Source organism: Mus caroli, chromosome 12 (assembly GCF_900094665.2).
Source record: "Mus caroli chromosome 12, CAROLI_EIJ_v1.1, whole genome shotgun sequence".
Taxonomy (NCBI): Eukaryota; Metazoa; Chordata; class Mammalia; order Rodentia; family Muridae; genus Mus; species Mus caroli.
The window spans coordinates 50,289,980-50,314,229 of record NC_034581.1 but is presented as its reverse complement, the minus strand read 5'-3'; the positions used below and the strand labels follow the sequence as shown (position 1 = coordinate 50,314,229).

The window sequence follows — 24,250 nt, the reverse complement described above, 5'->3', positions numbered from 1 at the left end:
AGTAAAATATTACTGTCAGTTACCTGTCTTCCTCTTCCTCTTTTCTCTTCAGTGTGTCTTTAAAATGTGCATTCATCTTTCTTCAGTGAAGAGTCTACCTCTCAGCTCTGCCTGCCCAGATGTTTTCTGGACTATCCTTCCAGAGGTGTCTCAATGTTTGCATTTAGGTTGGTGTACGCGAGTGTTTTGCCTGCATGTTTGTATGTGTATCATGCGAATGCCCATGAAGATCAGGAGGAGGCACCAGATCCCTTGGAACCATAGCTTTGATTATAAGAAACCATATGTCTACTGAGAATCAAACCTGTGACCTCTACAGAGCAGTAGTTGCCATCTCTGTAGCCCTTAGATTTATTTTAATATCAAGCAAATATGTGAGCATATCAAGCCATAAAATATTCACATACCTTTTGTTCTTTGGCTTCCTCATATTTTAATGCCTGAATACTAGCCACTGTATACACACAGCATAATTTATATAATGTTGACATTTCCATTTGTTTTAATCTGGCATTTCCAACACTACCATATTAAATATTCATATCGAGATGCCTGTGGAATATCTTCCTACACATGGAATTTCTAGCATGTTTGTAATTTTATGTAGATTGTTTTTTTGTCTATTTTCCCCTCTATAGAAATTTGTTTTTCCACAGGCTTATCAACATGGTGGTGAGCTTTGCTAACACAGAAGATGAAAACTGCTCTCTCAGTGTAGTCCTAGCTTGAATTTCTCTTATTAATGGGATTGAGAGTGTTTAAAAAGCCAGTTGTATTTCTACTTGGTGACTGTGATTATAAGAATTTTTCATCTATAAGGGAAATTTGTCCACAAGTTGTAAATATTTTTTCCCAATTTGATTTTTTTATTTCAACTTTGTGGTAGCTGCTGTCATGCAAAACTTTTAAAATTGTCTTTATGGAATCAAATACTGTGAATTCTGTGCTTCATGTTATAATTTAGGCTTTCCGCATTTATAGGTACCTTTAAACAAATTCTATGGTTTCCTGTAGCACTTTCTTTTTTTTTTTTTTTTTTTCTGAGAGACAGGGTTTCTCTGTATAGCACTGGCTATCCTGGAACTCACTTTGTAGACCAGGCTGGCCTCAAACTCAGAAATCTGCCTGACTCTACCTCCTGAGTGCTGGGATTAAAGGTGTGCACCACCATGCCTGGCTCCCTGTAGCACTTTCATGATGAATAAATATTCTTTGTAATTTTTTTTTTACTTTAAATGTATTTACTTATATCTGTGTTATATGATGTATGGATGAAAGTGTGCCATGGTGTGCATGTTAGGGGGCAGAGGGACTACCAGCATTCAACTTGGGTCATGGTCTTGTTTGGCAATCATTTTACCCAGTGAACCATTTTGCAGGCCCCATTAACAACCATACTTAATTACTACACACTCTAAATAGTCTTGCACATAGAATTGGGTTCCTTGTTTCAATTTCTACCTGAGCTTGAATAGCAAATCTTTGTTGTTTTCCTTTTTGTTGTTTGTTTTGCTTTTTTGTTTTTCGAGACAGGGTTTCTCTGTCCTGGAAATAGTGCTGTAGGCCAAGCTGGCCTCAGACTCACAGAGATGTACCCACATCTGCCTCTGGTATTAAAGGCCTATGCCACCACCACCACTGCTGGGCTTGAAGGGCAAATCTTAAGTACACAATAGGAGCAGGGAGTGTCATTTCTGGACCACTGAACAGAACGGTGGCATCTATACTTCCTGATTCAGATGCTGGTGTCTTACCTACATAACGTCTCCAGCCTCAGTGTCTTCATCTGCAAAACCAAAAGACAAACTGTGCTAAGCTTGGGGTGAAAACACTATGATTCGTTTAAAGCCTGCAGTATAAGCATTTGTGAAAACATGAACTATCATTGTGTTACTGATGACTGTAGACAATTCTTCCACATTTACTAACATCCTATACTTCCTAATTCTAATGAGAAGAGGCTGGATGACATTATGAATCAACCTGCTTTGGTAGCTCGCCCCTTTATGTCCAGCACCCTGGAGGCAGAGGCAGTTGGATCTCTGTGAATTTGAGGCCAGACGATTCTACAGAGCGAGTTCCAGGACAGCCATGACTCTGTTAGACAAAGAAAACAAACAACTGTCTGAAACAAACAAACAAACAAACAAACAAAACAAAAACAAAAAAAAAAAAACCAATCAACCAAAAAACAATCTGCATCAGTATTTTCTAAACACTCACAGGTGATTCTCCTGGGCAGCAGAGGTCTAGAACACACCTAAGCTCTACGCTTCACATGGGAGACCCTGGGTCTGATATGAGAACAGTGTCTCTAGACCTCTGAGGCCTGACTAGAGATGAAAGATGCGTCCTGATCCACAGGCAGATGAGAGAGAGAGAGAGAGAGAGCCTGGACCTATCCAGGGCTTTTCAAACCTTAAAGCCCACCTCCAGTGGCAAACTTCCTCCAACAGGGCCACACCTCCTAATCTTTCTAATCTTTTCAAAGAATTTCACTCCTGGGTGACTCAGCATTCAAATATCTGAGCCTAGGGGGGGCCATTCTTATTCTAATGACCCCAAGAAAACAAACTTTTGCACATGATAATTTTAGTTTTCTTAGCTTACAAAACATCTTCTAACAGTCACAAATCAAATAAACTATACATGTAACCCAGAACATAAGTATACTGAAAATTGAGTATGAGAACAGAAAATTTTATTTTGATAGTATTTATTTGATAGGTAAAGAATAAAATCTTAATTTTGGTAGCATAATAAAATAATCTAAATAGTCAATATTTGTATTTATAATAAGAAAATAAACACTTGCTTTTAAATTTTTAAAGAAAAAATTTAAAATCATATTTACTTATTGGAGTGGGGGGACACAAAAGAGGAGATCAAAGGACAATCTATGGGAGTGGGTTCTCTCTTTCCCTTATGTGAGTTCTGGAAATGGAACCTAGGTAGTCAGGTTTGGTGACAAGTGTCTTAATCCACAGAACCATTTGCCTGCCTATCTCACCGCGCTTTTCGATAATTTTAACAATTTTTAAAATGTAGCAAATAGTAAGTTGAAAACTAGAAGTATTCAGAGAGTTTAATCCCTTTCTAGATTACCACTTATTTTAACTTTTGGATCATATGTATACTGTGCTAATACAGACCTCAGACTAGGGGCTTAGCATGCTTAGGCCCCTGGGTTCATCTCTCTCTCTCTCCCCCCTCCCTACACACACACATATACACACACACACACACTACTCACCTTGTAAATTAAAATTTCTTCTTGCCCCTTGTTTAGGTGACTGTGGTAGGTGCTATTAGTAACTACTTCCTAGAGAATTCTTACTATTATTCTGTATATTATTTGGAGGTCAATTTTTTTTAAAGATTTTTGTTTGTTTGTTTGTTTGGTTTTGGTTTTTTCGAGACAGGGTTTCTCTGTGTAGCCCTGGCTGTCCTGGAACTCACTCTGTAGACCAGGCTGGCCTCGAACTCAGAAATTTGGAGGTCAATTTTCAAAACACCAAGTCTTTAAGTGTGTACTGTGTACTTCTCTGAAAAGCATGCAGGCTTGAGTATCTACTTGCCACTGGGAGACTTGTAAGCCTTTGTGGCTATGCTGATGCAGAAATGTGTATGCAGACACACTATTAACTGTCTTTAAGTGTCATAGAGCAGACTTTCACCAAGTATTATTTAGCTCATTCTATAATCATCTAAAAGTAGTTTGAGAAGTTCATAACTGGTAAATAGTCTTAAACACCACCATCCCCATACAAATAGTTATAGAAGATCCCAGTTTTTAAAATCATTTCACAGCATTAGTAATTAGGAAAAAAAGTAACATTTTACTGGAAGACTATGCCTCAGTTATACTTTTAGACTCATTCTTACATGTTAATTTGCAAATAAGCAAATAGAGTGATGGCAAAAATTATTAAAAGTTGGTGAACATTCTGAATGACTTCTAACTTAGAATATCCTTTTCAATTCAAAAGTCCCAAGTCTTATAAGAATTAAATTTGGTTTCATTTATGAAAATTACTGATATGGGAAAATTGTTTTATGAGACATCTCGGTAGTAAATTTAACATCGTTAGGACTCTAATTGAACTGAACATTGACGTTAAGTTACTTATAGATTATAAGTTACTTATACTTTTTAAAAATTCTGGGTTTAGTTTTAAATATGTGGGGGATCATATAAGTGAGATGACATTTCAAACTTTTGTCTTTTCCTGAGCTATCAAACTCTTTGAATTGTTTTAAGTATCAAGAAGGACTGGTGTCAAAAAAAGTTCTTTCTTTCAAGATGGATGTTTACGCATGCAAAATACTTTGAGGGTTTTAGCGATTTCGTTTCTTATTCTTCCCTTCTTCAAAACGCAATTTAAATCGGAGCCGGAATCCCCTTTTCAACTCAATAGCTGGGCGCTGGTGGCCCATTGGAAAAGATGAAGACTTTACTTTGTCAGCCATGTGTTTAAGGAACACTAGCGCTTTCCCCAGATCTTCTGGCCGATAATCTCAAACATGGAGGATGCTTCTGATTCTTCACGAGGGGTTGCTCCATTAATTAATAATGTAGCTCTCCCAGGCTCTTCGCCCTCTCTTCCTGTATCAGTGACAGGCTGTAAAAGTCATCCAGTAGCCAATAAAAAGGTAGAAGCGAGAAGCGAAAAGCTCCTCCCCACTGCTCTTCCTCCTTCAGAGCCGAAAGTAGCTCAGAAACTTCCCGGGAGCGCGGATAGGCGGGGAAGTGCCGGCGGGACGCGATCCCCGCGCGGAGCCCGGCAGTGGCAGCGGGAGCGGCGGCGGCCGGGAGAGACTCCGGGGCGGGGCGGGCCGGGCCCTCGCGGCGTTCCTCGTGGGAAGGTGCGGCGGCGGGCAAGTGCTCGCTCGCAGGTGAGGGGCTCGCCAGCCGGCGTCCCGGGGAACCGGGAACAAAGCGCGGCGGCGCCCGGGCTCCGTGGCCGCCTAGCCCCGGGGATGCGTCGAGCACGTTGCGAGTCCCGGGACTGGCGGTGCGGCGGCCCGGAGCGGCGCTGGTGAGGAGGGAGCCGCCGCACCGCCCGCCGCCGGGCGACCGCCCCATTGTGAGGCGCCCGCGGGGCGCGCCGGGGCCGCGGCCGCCCGACAGACTGGGCACCCCGGCGGCGGGGAGGACCGGACTCGTCTGTCACACAAAAGGCAGCCGAGCCGCCCCGGCGCTCCCCGACCTTACCGGCTTTTTCCTTTCCCTCCAATTTGCTAGGGACGCGGGCGGACGCGCGCAGCCGGGAGATGCCGCTGCTTCACCGAAAGCCGTTCGTGAGGCAGAAGCCGCCGGGGGACCTGCGGCCGGACGAGGAAGTTTTCTACTGTAAAGTCACCAACGAGATCTTCCGCCACTACGAGTAAGGCGGGCCGCGGCGCGGGCGCCGGGGCAGCGGGGACAGCCGCCCCCGCGCCCTTTTGTCTGTCTGTCTGTCTCCTCTTTCTCTCCCGGGGCTCGTGACGGGTGGCCGGGCCGCCCATCCCCCGGGCGCCGTGACCGCGTGGGGCGGCTGGCGGCGGGGCCCGCGGAGGCCGGCGACCGCTCGGAGCCGCCGCGTTCGCCCGGGCGGGCGGAAACTCCCCGCCTCGCCCCTCCCCGCCGCGGCCGCACGCGCTCGGCCGCCGGTTCCGGGATCCCCGCCGGGTTCAGCCCGCGCGCCGCCGCGGTGCCGCAGCCCGGAGAGGGATTCTCCGAGCCCGAGGGCAGGAAGCGGGCTGGCCCCGGACTGGGTTTTTCGCGGTCGCGCGTGGCTTCTGACGTTTGGTAGTGGGAGGCTGCCTGGGCTGAGGTGGGGACAGGGGCGGGAGTGGAGGCTCGCTCCGCGTAGGGGGTAAGGGGTTACTTCACCGGCCGGGAGGCCGGGGCCGGGGAGCGTTGGGGCACCGGTGTCCTGAGCGGCGGCCTCGCGTCCCGCGCCGCCTAGGCCTGGGAGTGTGCGACAAGAGCCACGCTCTGTCACCGCCTCTTCTTGGTGACTAAACTCCGGTCCCCGGGGAACTCGGCGTCTCCGCCCCCAGGAGACCTGCGAGGGAGAAGTCGAGTGGAGCGTGGGGAAAGGAGTGGGAGATAGCGGGGTCCCGGACGCCCCTGGTTTTCCTTTCGAGCAACCGAGAGCTAGGCGGTGGGAGTTGGGAGAGGGAGGTTAGACAAGTTCAATTCCAGCTTCAGTTTGTCGCCTCCACCGCCACCCTCCCCCCCCCCCCGCCCCAATACACACTCCCTCCTCTGGCGCATGTGGGGCCGCCTGACATGTGCCACTGCTTTTGTTTTGATAAGAACCCGAAGCTGCTGCAGATGTAGCTTCAACTCCCAATTTTTTTTTTTTATCATTGCTTGATGTATCCGAGAGTTTCCGTGCGTGGCTCAGTGACACGAAGCAGTGGGGGTATGTTTCAGCGACCCGTGTTTAAACAGAGACTCTTAAGTGAGAACCCGAATTGATCAGTCACGGGACACACACACACACACACACACACCCACACCCAAGCCCTCTCTTTCGTTCTTTCTCCTCCACGCAGACTCTCTTTGTGGCTTAGAAACCGTATGTTAATGGCAACCGAATAGGTTGTGTGCAGGAGGATTTCTGAGTATGGGGGCCTGAGAGAAAGGCTTGATCCAGGGAAGTCTTTAGACGAACTCAACAGCGGGCTGAGAAAGGAGTAGTGAGATTAGAAAAGTCAGTTCCAAGAAAGACCCTCCACCCTCCACCCCCTACCCCATCTTCAGCTCCCTAGAAGGGGTTACAGGTAACCATGTTGAATCTAGAGAAGTAGATAGTACTTTTCACCACACAGTACCCTTAAGTAGGAGTGCACATCTCACTGGGCTCCTGTACAGACTTGTTTTATTACTTTGAGTGCACTCTGTAACTTCTCCGGTGGAATTGAGTTGGGTAACTGTGCGAGGATGATGTCTTCATCTAATGTTTAAGCTAAAATCCTTAGGAACATTTCTGATTATATTTTAATTTAAGAGTACCAAGAAAATAGTTAACAGGCTCACATCCAAATCTCTTCCTTGGTTTTATATAAGCAGGCTTTTGAAAAGGCTCTCCTGGCATTGGTACTCCAGAGGTTGAACCAGAGGGTCTGCAAGTTCAAGGCCAGCCCCGGGGGCCACAGTGAGTTTTGGGTCGGTCTCTCGCTCTCTCACTCCAGGGTTTCTTTGAAACTGGAACAGAGTGGCCTTGAACAGAGATCTTCCTGCCTCCACAAGCCAAATTTTCAGCTTTATCTTTCTTATATTTAGCAGCTATACAAAGTGAATACCCCAGGTTAAAACACAAACAGTGCCTCCAATCCAAACTTCAAAAAGAGGCTGCCATCTCTGTAGAGCGCAAGGTAGACTTGACTTTTATCTCCTGTGAATTAAAAATCCTTGGTGTACTTTGGTACCTGGGATGAATTATTCTAATCACAGAGAAGTCTGAAATGCTGAAATAAGGATTTTTTTTTTTTTGCATCCCAACATGAAAACTAGAAAATTGTATGTTTTGTAGTCTTATAGGATATTAAAACATTTAAAATGGCTTAAAACAAACAAACAAACACCTCTGTATTTTCTCCCCAGTGCTAAAAAGTATTTGATGTTTTAGAAGTTACAAACAGTTTAAGAGAGATGATTAATTTGGTAACATATTTAATCATTTGCTTTAAACAATTGCATTATGTCCTTAGATATTTAATCCTTTTTTTTGGGGGGGGGGATTGGCTATAAAATACAAGATGCCATTTAGCTGTGTTAATTTACTTTGAATTATCTTCCCATTCCTTTAATTGGTAAAAAGTTATCTTTCCAAAACTGCATTTAGGGTGGATGGTATAGAAACAAAAGGAAAGCCACTTTAACTTACATCTTAGATTGGTTTGTGTTAATTTTAAGATTACCTTTTATATTAAAATGTTGTATTTGTCTGAGTAGTTATCAGCTTTCTCTGTATTTCTTGAGTGTAAATTTCTGCCATAGCCTTCAGCTTCCAGCCTTGCTCACTTCCCAAGAAACCTCCAACCTCCTGGCTAGTTTGTCAGAAACGTTTTCATTGCTGGGTAGTATTCTGTCTCTGTCTTTGATGCCTCCTCCTCCCTCCTCTGGCCACACTGTGGTCCTGGCCTCCTTCTGAAGAGTGTGCTTGATCCTATTACAGCTCATTTAAGACCCCATGCTCTCTAAGAGAGAGACTATGGCCAGGATGGACTGCCAGTGGTTATACAGTATTAAGTTCCCCTGTTTAAATAGTTTGGACTGCATGTTTCTGGACTAATTGCTAACCTGTTTGACCTGCTCTCTGAAAGCCTACTACAAATAACACATTAAGTATAGGCAAATATACATATTAAAGAGCATAATTTAGTTTCAAGGCAGGTAAAGATTTATACTATAATTTTGACTGGCCCAAAATTTTTTCTTGTTTTGATTTTTGGTTTTTCGAGACAGGGTTTCTCTGTTTAGCCTTGGCTGTCCTGGAACTCACTCTGTAGACCAGGCTGGCCTCAAACTCAGATATCCACCTGCCTCTGCCTCCCAAGTGCTGGGATTAAAGGCGTGTGCCACCATGCCTGGCCTGGCCCAAAATTTTTATTTTTGGTTGTAAATTGTTTTAAAAAAAAAAGACAGTTGGCTCTTAATACTAGAACTTATATATCTTAAATATAATTTCTTATTGATTTTTTTTTTTATTATCCAGTGGCTTAATATCTTTGATTTTTTTTTTCCTACTTGGAATTGAAAATCCACATCTTTGACTCCATGTAAAGTTTAATACTCTCTTTCACCTCACACTAGTAGGCAATCCAGCTTGCTTCAACCCAGAACCAGTTTACAGTGAAAAGTTCCCCGAGGAAAAGATTCGACTAGCTTCTAGTACATTGTGTTTGGTTGTCTGTCGTTCTTGTGAACTGAGTCCTTTTCACGAATGAGGAAGGGTTACAGGCTCTTGATTAAGCCCCTGGATTACAATTGTAGTCACATATTTTAGCACTCGTTGGCACTAGAACTTGAATTCATCTTTCTAAGGCCTTCCATGTTCTGTGCTTCTTGCTATTTACTATCACATGTTGCTTCTATGAAGAATTCTTCCTGTTGCCAAAGTTTGTAGAAATATGCACAAAGAAACTAGAATTACAAGCTATTCAGGTTAGCTCCCTAGGTCTCTATAGATGGCGACTCCTCTCTCGTCAGCTCAGCACTGACCTTACTGCACCCCTCAGTGATTAGGCTCTAGGTGGGAAGTGGAGAAATCAGAATGCCCTTTGTTTATAAATGACGAGGTGTTGTGTGTAGCCCAAGCTGGCCAGGAACTTGAGACCCTCTTGCACTTGAGTTGCTGGGATTGCAGGCATGTGCCACCACACCTGGTGCCATCAATTTGTCGTGGGGGAAAATGCTTTTCATACCAGCCAGTTTCCACACTGATGGCAGGATATACAAGATTGAGTTATAGTCAAAAGCTATGTGATGAGCATGCAATGACTCTTCAAGGGAATGTGGATAATCTTTCAAACTAGTGTCTTCAAATTGGGTGTATTTTGCTCCTTTTCGGGAATAAGTTGGCCACATGTCCCTGATCGTTTAGCCCACAGTCCTTTTTATTTTTTTTTTCCTAGTGTAGAGCAGAGATTCCTAAATGCATTTTTCAACTTTCTTTCTTTACTCTTTTCTTCTCTCTCTCTCAGTCTCTTTCTCCCTCTCTCCCTCTAGGGTTTCTTTGAACCAGACTGGCCTTGAACAGAGATCTTCCTGCCTCCACAAGCCCAATTTTCAGCTTTATCTTTCTTAATTTAGCAGCTATATTGTTTTTTGTTAACACTTAGCTTTCTTCAGTCAAATATGTGTATCAATAGTTGTAATGTAATGGTCTACCCCAAAGTTAATGGATTGAAACAACCGCCCATTCTATCTGCCTGTCAGTGTTGTGTGGTTTCTCAGGTGTATTTTGCTGGCATCCTCTGGGCTCACCCACTTAACTGTGTCCAATTGGAGGCCGTGCTGATCTTGAAACAGTAAAAGAAATGGACTCTGATCCATGTGTGGGGCTCTGAAGGGTGACGCCTGTCATCTTAAGTGATCCATGTGTGGGGCTCTGAAGGGTGACACCTGTCATCTTAAGAGGGTGTCCCGAGAGAGATGACAGGTCTCAGTGTCATCTTGGTTACATTGATGAAAACCATTAATAGCCACTCTAGATTCAAGGGATGCCAGTGTTGCCTGAAGAGGTATATTAGCAGTTAAGAGCAATGGCTGCTTTCTAAAAGACCTGGGTTCAATTCCCAGTGCTTACATTGGGGCTCACAACTGTCTGTAACTTTAGTTCCAGGCAGTCCAATGCCCTCTTCTGGCCTCCGTGGACACCAGGCACATACGTGGTGCCTAGGCCATACATGGCAAGCAAAACATCCACATAGATATTTTTTAAAATGAAGTCATAATTCAAAGGCATCTGTACGCCTTTAGCTTTCTTTGCCAACAAACTGGGCTTTAGGGTATTATAATCTGATGTTATTAATCAAAAGGCAGTGAAAGTTGGGCCAGCAAGCTAGCTCAGCACTTGCAGTGCAAATCAGAGGTTCTGAGTTTGCCTAGGCCCTGGAACCCACCGAGGAAGGAAAGGGCTGACCTCCACACATGCTCCACGTGGCCCTTGTGTGCTTACACTCCCAACACACAGAACACACATGCTCTACACACTTGGAAAAATTTTTTCCTAAGTATTCTGTGGGTTTGCTTTGTTGCTTGCCCTCCTCCTGTCTATAGTGACTTAAGCTCTGTGTCTTTTAAAACTCTCTGTTGTTTTGTGCTTGCCCTCAAGGGGTCGCCAGGAAGGAATTCCTCAGATACTTAAGCTAGTGAATCCCTACTCTTCTTCCCAGTGCTCAACGTTCTCTCCTGTTCCTCTGACATCGGCTCTTTACTGTCCTGGTGATCCTCTTAGGACAGTGGCTTTCAACCTATGGGTCATGACCTCCTTGGGGATCAAATGACTCTTTCACAAGGATAGCTGAAGACCATTAGAAAACACAGATATATACATTAGGATTCATAACAGTAGCAGAATTACAGTTATGAGGTGACAGGGAAAATAAATTTGTGGTTGGGGTCACCCCAGCATGAGGACCTGCATTCAAGGGTCACAGCATTAGGAAGGCTGAGAAGCACTGTCTTAGGATCTTCTTTGCACATACGCTCCTGAACAATTAAAAAAAAATGAGTGCACATATCCTATAGGTATTTGTTTAGAATTATCTCATTTAGTTTCTTTTACATAAACTGTTTATGAAACGTAGCCCCATTTTATAGAAGAGGGAACTAGGTTCAGAGAGATTATGTAACTTACCAAAAGAAAAGTGATAAGTCTAGGTTTGGACATTTCCTCTCTTCCTCTTTCTAAATGCACATTAAACAAAAATGAATGTGGGGAGCCAGGCATGATGGCACATGCCTTTAGTAGGATTAAAGCGCTAGAAGCAGAGGTGGTGGTTCTCAGAGTTCAAGGCCAGCCTGGTCTACAAACCGAGTCCAGAGCAGCCAAGCTCTGTTACACAAAGAATCCCTGCCTTGAAAAGCCCCCCGTCCCCCAAATGTGGTCCATCCATTGAGAGTGCATGTGTTTCCTCTTGACATTTTTTCCTTTGGAGAGACTTTGAGAACGCTGAGATAGTCTGTCTCCTTAGTGAGCAGTGTCCCTTCTATCTTATGAGGCCAGCATGATGGGAGCATGGCAGAGGAACCTGATAACTGTTTGTTGGGAACTGGGGGAACCCTCCAATAGGAGAGTATCTAAAGTGGATCCTAAAGGGCGAGGCTCGTGGGCCACGTGGTGGGGCAGGAAAAGGTTCTAGGTAGGAGAGGTAAAGAACCCTTATAAAGCAAGGGAAGTATATTAAAAACAACACTGAAGTATGCATTGGAATCCCACTTAAAATTGTCTTATTCACAGCCATTATTTTAAATGAGGCCTTGCAAGCCAGCACCGGTGCTTGCTTTACCTTTGCCACTCTCGTAGGATGTCCAAGCCCATCCCCATCATCACCACTTCACAACTTTGTGCCATACCACATGGTATAAGCATGTCATTTCTGTCAAAGGCAGCACTGAATAAAATGCAGAAGAAAATTTCATTAGAGTGGCTTTTAAAAACTGGACCTCGTGTTTGTTTGTTTAAAAGCTTCCTGGTTGATTATAAACGAGTATAAAAATCCATTTTTCATCTTGCTTACAAGGCATATCTATCCTGTCATGCCCATGATCTAATCTGCACTTATGACCCTCCTAGAGAAGAAAATTATTAGTAATTTTCCAGCCTTCCAGTAGTTTAAAATTTATAAGCTCTACTTTTCATCCGTTGAATATCATGGACTATTTTAAGTTAGGAATCTGATTTTTAGCATATCTGATCTTCTTTGGTGGTGGCTGTGGCGGTGGGGGTGGTGGGCGGTGCTTTAGATCTCTGTTATTGGATTGTTCTGGAGTTCACCACATTTTGCATCTGGCTGTAAAGTCAGTCCTTAAGTAAAGAACTCTGTGTTCATCTGAATTGTGTGTGATGTTCCTTAATTCTTAAACCCACTAGGCTTTTAGTTTTCCTGATCCCTGACAAATTAACATCCTATTATATTTTGTTTCTTAGCTTGTTTACTAGAATTAATAGACTGGAATATGTGTTTAGGAAAGATTTTTACCTTATACTCAGACTCTTACGGAACAGTGGTAGAGAGGAAAGGCCATCCATCATATATTTCATGTTTGAAGGATCAGATAACAAATATTTTAGACCGTTCTGGTCACAATGTCTCCCACACTCTGTACAAATGAATTGAGAAAGCAGAGAATATATAGAAGTGAAAATGAAATTGTGTGCCAGTAAAATTAAGTACAAAAAAGGCTAGATTTGGCTTCTAGACAGTAATATATCTCTAATCTAAAGAGGCTTTTTTGAAGAGTATAATCATAAATCAGATATAATTTATGTTAGCGTAATTTATATTAAATAGTTCTTTTCATTTTGCATTTTCTTTTTGCTCACAATGGCAAAATGTATTTGTAATATAGATGTTGAAGTGACAGTGTGATGCTCCCTTGAATCTAGCGTTAACAATAATCTTGAATGTGTGCACTGAAGGTCAAGTGTAAGCAGAATGGTGAAGTGGGCAGAGATGAAGATGCGCAGCAGGTGGGCTCTGTGCTGCTGGGGTGATGAGTTTTCCCTCCTTGGTGAGAACAGCCACAGTGGTGGAGTATACCTTGCCTCCTACCTCTTGAGGGTTAGATCTTTGTGTACAAGACTATCAATGTAACAAAAACTGTCTAGAGACTGAAGGAAATATAAGAACATTAAGGTTTTGCAGAAGATAAAGGAAACCTCGTGGGAGGAGCAGGACAGCGGCATTGGGGTCCCATCCCATTTTGTTTCGTTTTGTATTTTACATGTATCTGTCTACCTTCCCACCTACCTATTTATTCTTTGTGTGCGTGCACATGAGTTTAGATACCACTGATGAGTGTATCAGTCACAAGACAGCTTGTGAGGGTTGATTCTCTCTCTGCACCCTGTGGGTTTAGGGGATGGGGCTCAGGTTGTCAGGCTCGGTGACCCATCCTGCTGGCCCTTACTCTTTTTCTACCTGGTAAAGCGGTGCCTACTGGCTGTTAATATGCTTGTGCCATTGCTCACTTTGATAATTTTAGGCAGTGTTAATGTCCATCAAAACCTGTTTTATACTCAACTGTCACCCTGCAGCAGGTTCAGGTGCTTTGTGGTCCACCAAATGTCCTGTGTGCTTGGCTGATAGAGCTAAACCCATGCTGTCTGATGCACAAGCTAAACCCATGCTGTCTGATGCAGAAGCCATTGCTTAGCCATATGGACCACTTGAAATGGTTTGGTGTGGATAGTAGGATTTAATATATAAAAATATAAATGATTTTGATGTTATTTATATCCATTTTATTCTGTATACTCAAAAGTCACTGTTAGCTATATATTTTCCTACCTTAATAAATAAATTATTATGATTAATTTCATTTTATTGGAAATAGATTCCACTCCTCCACCCCTACCCTAGCATTCTTTAACTTTATGCTTTCTTTTTTGTTTTGTTTTTTTGTTTTTGGCTTTTGAGCCAGGGTTTCTCTGAATAGCTTTGGCTGTCCTAGAACTTGCTCTGTAGACCATGCTGGCCTCAAACTCCAAGGCTTCTGCCTCCTGAGATTAAAGGTGGGATTAAAGGTGTGTACCGCCACCACCACCAGGCTTTCTTTAATACCTAATCCTTAATATTACTTGAAAAAAAATGTTCTAGAATTTCCTGATCCATTTTACCTTTCTCTGAATTCTTTTGTTAGTATACCTGTTGCCTCTTATAAACAAATAAACAAACATTTATTGTTACACCAAAACATACTTCAGAAAAGGGTCTTCAAAGAGAATCAGGGTCATCTAAGTGGGCACATGTACAATTTTTATTTTTAATGGCAAGTATAGGCGTGTGAGTGAGTGTGTGCACATGAGTACAGGAACCTGAGGAGTTCAGAGGCATTGGATTCTGGGAGCTGGAGTTACAGACAGCTGTGAGCTGCTAACATGGGTGCTAGGATTCAAACTCAGGTCCACTGTAAGAACAGTGCTCTAACCAAGTCAGCTTTCCAGCCTTGTGTATCATCGTCATCATCTTCTTCTTCATCCTCTTCATCATCATCATTACTAAAATCGTTATGATCTTTTATCATCACCCCTTTTCATTGTGTTGTGATTGGTTTCTCTTGATTTTCATAGGTTTTTAAAATTTTTTGTTGCTATCTTGACATACATATAAGTAAAACAGTCCTAATAGACATGCCCGAATGATCTTTGAAGATCATGAGTGTGTTTATAGGGATAATATGTAAGACAGACTGACTAGCCAGGATTACTTGAGGATGATGGGAGAGGAGATCAGGAATGTGGAACTTAGAGAAGGATTGCTCATACATTGGTGTAGTTACTGAAAAGTTACAGAGCATGGTCTCACTCTCCGGGGAGGACAAAGTTGAACACGCCCTTCCCATTGGCTACCTGTAATTAACTTTGTGTGTGTGTCTGATAGTTCATATGTAGAAGAATCTCCTTGTAAAATGGTGCATGAGTACATGATTAAATAGAAATTCAGATAATGTGGAAATGTTTAGAATCATGCACACACACCATTTTTCCTTTCTTTCCAGTCTCTTGTTTTCTCTATAGGAACATCTGTTTATAGTATGTCTATAAAGATACATTTTTGTGGTTAATGTATGTGTGTGGGCTTTTTTTTTTTTTTTGTATATTCAGTGCATTTTTCCACCCAATCTCTCTTTGAACTTTTTCTATTTTATATGTTTCTTGTACTTTAAAAGAAACTAGGTAGATTTTCAGAAAATGAAGGTTCATATTAAGAAATCACTGTAGTTCAAAAGGGCACTGCCTGTTGAATGGTAGTTTTACCCCCATCCCTAGCTATAACCTGGGCCTTTTGTTTCTAAGACAGGATCTCGGGTAGCACACGCAGGCTAGCTTCATTTGCTCCTGCCTCTCTCCCTCCCAGGTGCTGCATGCACTGGCATAGGTCAGCACTGCTGCATGTGCCAGCGTAGGTCAGCACTCCTGGCACCTCGGTTTATGTTTTGAGACGGAGCCTTACTGTAGCTTCGGAACCGGAACTCACTTTGGTGGCCTCGAAAGTGTTGGGCTTTCCTACCTGAGCCTGCCGACTCTGGCTTGGTCACTCAGGAGCGAACCACGTATGGCCAGCCTCATATCCTAATTTTGTTTAATATTTCAAAAATCTCTGCTTTTTCAAGTTCTCCCTCCTCACTTGCTGTATTATCAGGGTTCTCTAGAGTCACAGAACTTAAGGAATGTCTCTATATAGTAAGGGAGTTTATTTAACAATCTACAATCCAATTAACCCAACAGTGGGCAGCTGCGAATGGGAAGTCCAAGAGTCTAGTAGCCGCTCAGGCCCACGAGGCCAGTTGTTTCAGCTGGTCTTCTGTATAAGCTGGAATGCTGAAGAGGTAGGTTCCAGCAGATGTGCTGGCAAGGACGTGCAAGCAGGTGAAGAAGAGGGAGTCTTCCTTCTTCCAAGGTCCTTATGTAGGCCTCCAGCAGAAACAGGCCCAGATTAAAGGTGTGTACTACCTTGCCTGGGTTTAAGCTTTTTATGGCCACTATACCTCAAGATCTGGATCAAAAGCATGTGTTATCCCATGTCATGTTCCGGGTCAGAAGCCTGGGTCTTCCGGCCTCAAGATCTGGATCACAGGTGTGCCCTCCATTTCTGGACTGTATGTAGTTCATTCCAGCTGCAGTGGAGCTGACAAGCAGGAGTAGCCACCACACTCGATCCCCCTCCCCACTTCTGTATTGTTGTCTTGACCTTTGCTGTTTTGTTTTTCTATGAAGGTAAAGTCAGTGCTTACTGTAAAGAGAACAAAGGAAGGCTCAAACTTGAAACACAGTTGTTTGCCCCTCGTATAGTAAGAATTCTCGTACTGCTTACCGACTGACTTTTTCATCACATAAAATATTTTGTTTCCTCTGACTGTTAGGGGCCCAGACTTATAAGTTTCTTCACTCTTAAGGTCTTATAAAAAGTCAGGGTTAATTTGACATTGGTGTTGTGCTTTTCAACAAAAAAGCTTATAAATACAAGGAGAAGAAAGGTTGAATCTGCGTTTAGTTTGGTTCCAAATTTTAGAACTGGCATTGTAAGCATCTATCTACCTTAAAGACTTTTTCTTAATTTTGTATTAAAGAGTAAGTTGATGAGGTGGCATAGGGGGAAAGATTATAAAGGTATTGATTTTAATGTAACGTTTATGTAATGATAGGTAATGGGATTTTGTTTTTGTTTCTTCATCAGTGACTTTTTTGAACGAACCATTCTGTGCAACAGCCTTGTGTGGAGCTGTGCCGTGACGGGTAGACCTGGACTGACGTATCAGGAAGCACTTGAATCGGAAAGAAAAGCAAGACAGAACCTCCAGAGTTTTCCAGAACCACTAATTATTCCCGTTTTGTACCTGACCAACCTTACCCATCGTTCACGCTTACATGAAATCTGTGATGATATCTTTGCCTATGTCAAGGACCGATATTTTGTTGAAGAGACTGTGGAAGTCATTCGGAACAATGGCACAAGGTAAAGTCCTTTTCATTTTTCATCTCAATAAGCATGAATTGTACAGAAGTCAAATAAAGCCGGTGTGATGCTACATGCCTATATAATATCAGCATTTGGAAAGCTGAGGCAGGAAGATTGTGACTTCTAGGTTAGCCTGGGCCATATAGCAAGACTGTCTAAATATAGAAAAGGAGATCGAATGGAACCTTTCCTTTTGCTTTCTTCTAGCTACCCTATTAGCCCACATATTGATATTGTTCTGTGGTATCTAATATATATTTCCACTTAGATGCCATCAAAAATATATACATGCGTGTGTCACGTGTCTGCACAAACATACAGACATAGTCCTCCTTTTAATATAATAGGTAATGTTCTCTATAACCCTTTACTTCAAATATATTTGAGATCATGTTGCTATATAAGCCATCTTCTCTTTAATTTACTATAAAATAAACCATTTACATGAACAATCCATGTTTTAAAAGCCTAAAATAATGTTATCTACCATATCCTTATACTAAATAATAATTTAAATATAGTTGTATGTTTTGATGGCTTTCAGTATTTTATTTAACAAAACTAGATCTTGAACATGTCCACCTTTTTGTATATTTTTGTCTCTTCAACTTGATATGCCTCTATTGAGACCCTCGGCTTGATTCCCAGCTGTGTGTGGTGGTGCTCAGCTAACGTCAGCACACCTAGGCCCTGTAAGGGAGAGACAGGAGGAGCTCAAGGCCATCCTTGGCTGCATAGCAAATTCAGCTTGGGATTGCTGAGACCCTGTATCTGTATCCTCATGGATGAGAGGGTAGGGTCTTTTCTCGCACCATGTGGGTCCTGGGGAGCAGCCTCAGGTTGTCAGGCTTGTCAGGGAAGCACTCTTACACGTTGAACCATACACATAGCACCCTATATTGACCTTTTAAAATTCTTATTTAATTTTACTTATTTTACACATATGAGTGCTTTGCATGTAAACACCTGCAGTTCATGCATGCCTAGTTCTCACAGAGATCAAAAGAGGGCTTCAGTTCCCTTGGAACTGTAATTACAGATGATTATTAGAGTCTATGTGGGTGCTAACAACCAAAAGTGCTCTTAGACCACCACTGAGTTTTCTCTGCGTACCCCTTCTTTTTTTTTTTTTTTTCCTATTTGAGACAAAGATGACCTTTTACCCTTGATCTTTGTCTCCACCTCCCAGTGCGGGGTTTAACCATTCTTAAGATGATGCCTAAAGTTTTCCCTCTGTTAGATACAACAGTCAGGTGATGCGCTTTAACAATAATGCATAAAGCTGTGCATAGTCGCACATGCCTGTATTCCCTGCTACTCAGTAGACTGAGGCTGGGGATCGTGAGGATAAGCCATACAAGAAGAGATCCACACCTTTTTTTGTTTGCTTTTTTTGAGACAGGGTTTCTCTGTGTAATAGTCCTGGCTGTCCTGGAACTCACTTTGTAGACCAGGCTGGCCTCGGACTCAGAAATCCGCCTGCCTCTGCCTCCCAAGTGCTGGGATTAAAGGCGTGCGCCACCACCACCTGGCTTTTTTTTTTTTTCTTTCATTTTTTTCATTTGTAAGGGGAATGCCAACAAGGTAGAACTTTGAGGGCATCCTACCAGAAAACAGCTGCAAGAAATAGTGTATTTGAAAGGAGAGGCCTGACTTGGTTGAGCCTTTGGGGTGCCATGCTGGAAAACAGCTGTCTAGGAAGTGTTTCCCTAGGTTTAGCTATAGAGGCCACTGCAGTGTGGTCCACAGGGTCCAGGCAGCCAAACCTGTGGCAGAATCTCTTCGGTGTTGGACTTATAGGTGTGTAAGGTGGAGAGGCTCACAGAGGCTTCGTCAGCGTCCCAGAAAGCCACCAGGGCCAGGTGATTTATAGCAGGATTAGATTTTCTACATGGAGGGGAGAAGAAAGCTGCTTTTAGTCAGCTAGGTTACAAGCAGACTGTTGCCGTCCGCTGTGCTGCCACGCCTCCATGCCTCCTCAAAGGTTGCTTCTTGCCAGATATTTGCCACAATAAGAGGAAAGAACTAAAACACATAGAAAGGGAGGCTAGATGGTGAAGAAGTGATTTTAAAGAGGATTAGGCAAGGCGAGGGTTGAACACGCACAATCTTTGGAGTCGGTTCTCTTCTTTTACTTACTTTATGTGTCTTGAGGATGAAGCTCCAGTCCTTGGGCTTGGCAGTAGGTGCCTTTGGCTCCTGAACCAGCATACGGGTTCTCCTCTCTTCCTTTTCTAAAATTCAACCATAGTTCTCTATGAGCAACATGAATGTTGCTTCTCAAAGTGCCAGACATGGTCCCTGCCTTGGGGTCTTTGTACTCGTTCAACCTGAACATCTTTTCCATATATCAAAATGGCAAACCTTTCTCCATGCTTGTTCCTCACAATCGTTCTCTCAGTGTAGCCTTTCTCTTTCCACCCGAAATTCAGCATGCCTTTGTCCCAACACTTTTAAACTTTTTTATTTAAAATGACGAGGAGGAAGATGTAAGAAAAGAATAGTTAGAACATTTTGATTTCTTTTCCTTCAGTGGGTAATAAGATAGGATGTAGAAACCTGGTCACTATGCTGTCACATTAGGCCCAGCTCACACTGCTCCGTTTCATGGACTGCTGCTTATGTTTTTACTTTGGGCTCTGCGGGCCAAATCCTGGGCTGGGTGTTGTAGATTGAGAGAGATTAAGACACACTTGAGTTCATTTGAGAGGAGAGAGAGGGAGGTGTGTGTGTGTGTGAGTGTGTGTGTGTGTTGCCTGTGAGAGTTGGTTCTCTCTTTCTACATGTGAGCCCACAGGACTGGACTGGCTCGGTTTTAGCACCTTTACCCATCAAGCTGTCTTGTTGACCCTAAATTTTTAGTTTCATTTCAAGACAGATCTTGATAGTGAAAGGCTAAGGCTCTGAAATTACACAGACTTCTTTGGAAGTTATCTCAAAGCTAAAAATGAGAGAGAAGGCCAGAGGGGGGTAGAGGGAGGGAAAGAGAGAGAGAGAGCTTTGTACATATACTGAATCTTCATATAAATAGATAGTGAGGGAATTATGTTGCTTCCACCTCACGGTGTCTGCTAATATCCTCCTTCTATTACTGGATGAACTTTTATTTTAGGCAAAGGCTGTAACTCACTCTGAATAGTGTTTCTCGGCATCAGGAAGCCCTGGGTTTCATTGTCAGCATGGCGTAACTGAGTATGGTAGAGGTAGAAGGTGATCCTTGGCTACATAGTGAGTTCATGGCCAGTCTGGCCGCATGGACGCACTGTTTCAGTTTACTCTAAGAGTTTACTCTAAGTTACTGTATATAGTCTTAACTCTTATTCTTTTCACTTAAATTTTGGCTAAAATATATCACTAAGCACATTAGGAATTGTTTCTGACAACAATATGAACTACCCAGTACCCCCAGAGCTTGTGTCTCTAGCTGCATATGTAGGAGAAGATGGCCTAGTTGGCCATCACTGGGAAGAGAGGCCCCTTGGTCTTGCAAACTTTATATGCCCCAGTACAGGGGAATGCCAGGGCCAAGAAGTAGGAGTGGGTGGGTAGGGGAGCAGGGCGGAGGGAGGGTATAGGGAACTTTGGGGATAACATTTGAAATGTATATAAAGAAAATATCTAATTAAAAATAAAAAAGGAATTGTTTCTGCCATCTGCCTATCTACCAATTACCTATATAAGTTTTGGCAAATTAATGAAAATTGCTTGTCTCTCTTAGACTCACTGGGAAGAGCATGCAGAGAAATAGTCTTTTGTTATAATGAATGAGTTCCATACTCCTGATGGGCTCATCTCAATGCTCTCTTATTGTCTCATTTATGCTCTTTCCCTTAATTTTTATTTGATTTAAGTTTTTATACGCATGGGTGTTTTGCCTGCATTTATGTCTGTGCACCTCATGCTCTCTGATGTTGGAAGAGGCATCAGAGCCCCAGAAACTGGAGTTACAGATGATTGGGAGTTGCCATGTGGGTCTGGGGACTCAGCTCAGGTCCTTTAGTGTTCTTGTTTTGTTTTGTTTCTCTGTGTAGCCCTGGATGTCCTAGAACTTGCTTGTAGACCAGACTGGCCTCAGACTGGCCTCTGCCTTCCGAGGGCTGGAATTTAAAAGTGTGCACCATCACTGGCCTAAACACAATAAAAGCAATATACAGCAAACCAACAGCCAGTATCAAATTAAATGGAGAGATACTTGAAGCACTCCCACTGAAATCGGGGACAAGACAAGGATACCCACTCTCCCCATATCTATTCAATATAGTACTCGAAGTGCTAGCTAGAACAATAAGACAACAAAAAGAGATTAAGGGGGATACTAATTGGCAAAGAAGAAATAAAGTTATCACTATTTGCAGATGATATGATAGTATACATAAGCTACTCTACCAGAGAACTTCTCCAGCTGATAAACAACTCCAGCAAAGTGGCCAGATATACAATTAACTCAAATAAATCAGTAGCCTTCCTTTATACAAATGATAAACAGGCTGAGAAAGAAATTAGGAAAACAACTTCCTTCACAATAGCCCCAAATAATAGAAATATCTTGGGGTAACTCTAACCAAACAACTGAAAGATCTGTATGACAACAATTTCAGGTCTCTCAAGAAAGAAATCAAAGATCTCAGAAAGTGGAGAGAGCTCCCATGCTCATGGATTGGCAGAATTAACCTGGTAAAAGTGGACAGCGGGCATGGTGGCGCACGCCTTTTATCCTAGCACTCGGGAGGCAGAGGCAGGCAAATCTCTGAGTTCGAGGCCAGCCTGGTCTACAAAGTGAGTTCCAGGACAGCCAGGGCTACACAGAGAAACCCTGTCTCGGAAAGATGTAAATTCAAATAGGCCTGACTTGAAGTATCGCATCTTTATCAGTCAGTCTCCTTGGTTTTGAATTCTGTCATTAATGTGCAGTTATATGACTCCGGGCAAGAAATTTAATCTGAGTTTTATTTATTAAGGTTTATTATAAATTTAATAATTTTTTTCCTGAATACATATCTGTACATGTTCTTGGTGCCTGTGGAGGCCAGAAGAGGGTGTTGGATTTCTGAAACTGTAGATGGTTGGGTGTCTCTATGGATGCTGTCAGTCAAACTTGGGGTTCTCTTTAAGAGCAAGAGGAGCAAATGCCCTTAACTACTAAGCCATCTCTCTCGTCCTTCTTTTATTTAATCTATTAAGAGAATCTTTGCTATATAGGTTTGCCTCACAGGATGCATGGACACAACAAATGTGAATCTTTTAACTGTATTATGTAATATTGCTGTTTTTATATATAAGTGTCTTGATAATATGTTAAGGTCTTAAGTTAGGGACCTTGTGGTTCGTTCTCTCTCTTTCTTGAAAGAGATAGGGCTACTGTACTGCACTGCCTATAGAGTCATAACTTGGAGTCAGATCTCCCTCTTGTCGCCCTGAAAGATTTGAATACAGATACTCCTCTGTATTCAAACTCCTCTCCTTCAAGTCCAGGGAAGTGAATGATGAATCAAATCCACCTGCTGCTCTCTCACAAAGAGGGAAATACTGTGCATCTAGGAAAGAGCACGACTTCCTCAAGTAAAGAGTAAACAGCTGCCAGCGTGACATTTGTAATCTCATCCCTGAAAGGCTCATCCTGGCTGACATAGTGAGACCCGATCTAAATAAGTGTACTGGCTAGTTTTGTGTCAACTTGACACAGCTGAGTTATCACAGAGAAAGGAGCTTCAGTTGAGGAAATGCCTCCCTGAGATCCAGCTGTAAGGCATTTTCTCAATTAGTGATCAAGGGGGAAAGGCTCCTTGTGGGTGGGACCATCCCTGGGCTGGTAGTCTTGGGGTCTATAAGAGAGTAGACTGAGCAAGCCAGGGGAAGCAAGCCAGTAAAGAACATCCCTTCATGGCCTCTGCATCAGCTCCTGCTCCCTGACCTGTCTGAGTTCCAGTCCTGACTTCCTTTGGTGATGAACAGCAGCATGGAAGTGTAAGCCGAATAAACCCTTTCCTCCCCAACTTGCTTCTTGGTCATGATGTTTGTGCAGGAATAGAAACCCTGACTAAGACAATAAGTAAACAAAGAAATACTATACAATTTAGTCCAAAGTGGACGGAAGGTGCCTAGAGTGAACGTCTATCCATGGAAATACTAATCAGAACAGACTTAAGAATAAATTAATAATTTCAGTGTGTGTAAGATAGTAATGCTTCTAGAAGAATGGGCAATCCCAATCCTTTGGACCACACACAAGAGCCTATTGGCCTAACTCTCATTCTAACATTAGAAATTTGGTACTACAACTGTCTCACATATAGAATCATTCTTTATTTGGGAGTATGTGTGCATTCACGTGTGAAATCGCCATTCAGGGTCTCCTTATTTGTGTGCACATATGCATGTTTGTGCAAGTTTGTGGTTGTGTGTATGTGTGTGGGTGAACCAGAGGTTGATATTGGGTGTCTTTCTGGAACTTACCATGAGCAGATGCCAGTGAACTGAAGATCTGTCAGGATCTGCCAGCCCCAGCCCAGGGCTACGAGCACATTCTGCCTTGTCATGCTCTATATGGGTGCTAGGAGTTGAACTGGGCTCCTCATGTTTGCATGGTGAACATTTTGCTGATTGAGTCCATTTCCCCAACACATTTCTTGAGACAAGGTTTCATGTAGCTCAAGTGTCTACTCAAACTTGAAATGTAGCTGAAGATGACTTTGAAGTTTGAATCTTCCTGCCTCACCCTCGGAAGTGCTGAGAATTGTGGGTATCACCATAGGTTTTTTTGTTTCGTTTGGTTTTGTCATTGTTTAGATGCACTTATTTTATATGTAAGAATGTTTTGCTTGTGTGTGTGTGTGTGTGTGTGTGTGTCTGCACACTACTTGCATGCCTGATACCTTTTGGAAGTCGGAAGGTAGTGATGGATTCCCTGGACCTGGACTTATGAATGGTTGTGAGCCATGAATGTTGATGCTCTGTTTTACAAACCTTGGTCCTCTGCAAGAGCATCAGGGTCTTAATCTCTGATCCATCTCTCCAGCTCCCTCCAGGTTTTTGTTTGCTTGTTTTGAGACAAGGTCTCACTGTGTAG

At 42.9% G+C, this 24,250-nt stretch overlaps 1 protein-coding gene across 5 annotated transcripts in view; it reads left to right on the top strand.

The window, feature by feature from the left end:
* Baz1a (bromodomain adjacent to zinc finger domain 1A) overlaps positions 1-24,250 on the top strand; it is a 124,308-nt gene that overhangs the window by 23,298 nt on the left and 76,760 nt on the right. For 2 of the 5 annotated variants that reach the window (XM_029484732.1, XM_021179127.2), the window contains exons 1-3: positions 4,688-4,896; positions 5,246-5,387; positions 16,903-17,181. In XM_029484732.1, the coding sequence (XP_029340592.1) occupies positions 5,275-5,387; positions 16,903-17,181 (392 nt within the window). In that variant the 5' untranslated portion in view covers positions 4,688-4,896; positions 5,246-5,274. Of the gene's footprint in view, positions 1-4,687; positions 4,897-5,245; positions 5,388-16,902; positions 17,182-24,250 lie in introns of those variants that run through there. The other 3 variants (XM_029484733.1, XM_029484731.1, XM_021179125.2) reach the window with 2 other exon arrangements.